The following is a 2,407-nucleotide window of genomic DNA, read 5'->3' as shown; positions in this document are numbered from 1 at the left end:
CCCGCGGGCGCCCCCTCCTCCTCAAGCGCAGTGTGCGCTGCCCCCACCTCGTGGGGACGCCCGTCGCCACGCCAGCCGGGTCTACCTACGACCTGCTCTTTCTGGGCACAGGTGCTCTGACCCGAATTCCCGGTCCCCGTCATCCCTGGCCACTGGTGTTTCCGAGCCTGTCCTTCCGGCCATGACCGGTCGGAGCCCCCGCGTCCCGAGGGCCCCGACCCGGGGCCTCCTGTGCGGTGTCCGGGGCAGCTCGCGCTCAGGCCTGATGCTGCTCTCCCCACACCAGCTGACGGCTGGATCCACAAGGCTGTGGCCTTGGGCTCCGGGATGCACATCATCGAGGAGATGCAGGTGTTCAGGGAGCCCCAGGCCGTGGAAAACCTCGTCGTCTCTCCAACGCAGGTAACCCCCACCTGGGGCCCTCGGCAGGGTCTTGCTGGAATAGGGGAAGGCTGGGCAGGGGCTGTGTCTGTTCCAGGGCAGGGCGCTGCCAACCCACGTCCTCTGGCTCCCAGCACAGCCTCTACGTGGGGGCCCCTGGCGGAGTCATCCAGCTGCCACTGTCCCACTGCTCCCGCTACCACTCCTGCTATGACTGCATCCTGGCCCGGGACCCCTGCTGCGGCTGGGACCCCAGCACCCACGCCTGCACCATAGCCAACAGGTCCCAGGGCGGCCGGTGGGTGGTGGCGGGGTGAGGGTCACGCGCAGTCTGCATGGAGGAGGGCCTCCCAAGCCACTGGGGGCTGGTTACTGGGGACGGCCCTGCCGACCCTTTTGCTGGGAAACGGAAGCCCAGTGCACCTCACTCATTCACCCCAATCTCGTCCCCAGGACAGGCCTGGTGCAGGACATAGAGAGAGGAAACCGAGGCTGTGAGGGCAACGGGGACACGGGTAAGGGACACTCGCAGCTGTCCTCTTCCCGTACGCTGTCATGGAGTGTGTGTGTTGGCATGAGGGCTGTGTCCCAGCGCTGTGGGTGGGGCGACCCCACATAAAGCCGGCACAGAGTAAGCTCTCGGCAAATATCTACTCCTCCACGGATTAGAAATAAGGAAACGCATGCTGGACGGGAAGTGTCTCGTCCCTTCGGGAGCTCACAGCCAAGGGGGGGTGGTGACAGGGGCGAGGGTGGGCGGCCAAATGGCCACCCAAGTGACTCATCACAGCTGTTCACAATGACCAGGATGACAAGGCCAGGGGTGCTGGGCGGTTCTCTGAGGTGGGCTGACCGCGGAAGGAGGGGCCAGGTCGGTTGCCACAGCCAAGGAGTGCTGAGCACCCCTGTGTGCCGGACCCGGACCTGAGCACGGCTGTGCTCGACACCACTATCCCATGGCAGTCCTCTGAGAAGGCCGTCAGTGGTTCCCCAGGAGGGATGCCCTCTCCGAAGCCCGGGGTGGAAGCGAACCGCTTGGACTCTCCCAGCTGTGGGCAGCAGGGTCAGAACGTGGGCCCGACCCCCAGCCGCCTGCGTGTGTGCTGTGGATCTTGGGCGGGCCCTCTCCCACGGGGAGCAGTCAGAGGGGGCCAGGCATGCTGAGCAGGGGGAGAGCAGGAGGCCAGGCAGGCGGGATCGGGCTGGGGAGTCTGGTCATCTGAAAAGCAGGGGGACCTCTGAAGAGCTTCAGGCAGGACATGGCCTGATCAGACTTGTTTTTAAAACGCTGCCCATGGGGTGGGACTAAATGGGGCCGGAGGGCTGCAGTCACAAAGGAGAGAAGCCAGCAGGTCTGAGATCATTCTGGAAAGAGTCTCAGTGATGGCTGGACACAAAGGTGAGAAGGAGAGGCGAGGGAGCCTCGGGGTCCCTGGCCTGAGCAGCGGAGTCCCTGGCCAGCTGTGTGCAGCGGTGGCATGCGAAGAGAGGGCCTGGCGTGGCCTGGGAGAGAGGCTCGGCCTCCCTGGAGGCCTGGCACAGGGTCGAGAGGCTTGTGCTGGGGTGGACGGGACGCACGGCAGGCGGTGGGAGCGGAGGCCACGGGGGCGGAATGAGAGCTGGAGAGCCTGGCCGTGGGCCTGCGCACCGCCCACGTCCTGCAAGGGCCAGGTGAGCTTCCCATGGACACGCGGGCAGGGCCTGCCGGCGCCCCAGAGGGTCCAGACTCTGCGCTTCGCGCCAGGACTCGCGGTGCAGCGTCTGGCCCGCGTCTCCAGCGCCTGCAAGGTGCGCGGGCACCGACCTCAACCTCCCCAGCAGGGCCGCCACCACCGCTTAAGACCCGCTCCGTACTCCGGGGCGACGACGTCCTCCTGCCTTGTGACCAGCCGTCCAACCTGGCCCGGGCCGTGTGGCTGCTCAACGGAAGCGTGAGCCTGAGCGACGGGCGGGATGGCTACCGCGTGGGCGTGGACGGGCTGCTGGTGACCGGCGCGCGGCCCGAGCACAGCGGCGCCTACGGCTG

At 67.0% G+C, this 2,407-nt stretch overlaps 1 protein-coding gene across 1 annotated transcript in view; it reads left to right on the top strand.

Annotated features, from left to right (window-relative positions):
* Window positions 1-2,407, top strand: part of SEMA4G (semaphorin 4G) — a 10,568-nt gene that overhangs the window by 5,928 nt on the left and 2,233 nt on the right. The window contains exons 10-14 of the mRNA XM_008050180.2: window positions 6-111; window positions 287-402; window positions 516-679; window positions 835-896; window positions 2,203-2,403. Of these exons, the coding sequence (XP_008048371.1) occupies window positions 6-111; window positions 287-402; window positions 516-679; window positions 835-896; window positions 2,203-2,403 (649 nt within the window). The remainder of the gene's footprint in view (window positions 1-5; window positions 112-286; window positions 403-515; window positions 680-834; window positions 897-2,202; window positions 2,404-2,407) is intronic.

This window comes from Carlito syrichta, unplaced genomic scaffold (genome assembly GCF_000164805.1).
Source record: "Carlito syrichta isolate Samal-C Ts95f unplaced genomic scaffold, Tarsius_syrichta-2.0.1 Scaffold143137, whole genome shotgun sequence".
NCBI lineage: Eukaryota > Metazoa > Chordata > Mammalia > Primates > Tarsiidae > Carlito > Carlito syrichta.
The sequence above is the reverse complement of the archived record's forward strand: the minus strand, read 5'-3'. Positions and strand labels throughout refer to the sequence as shown.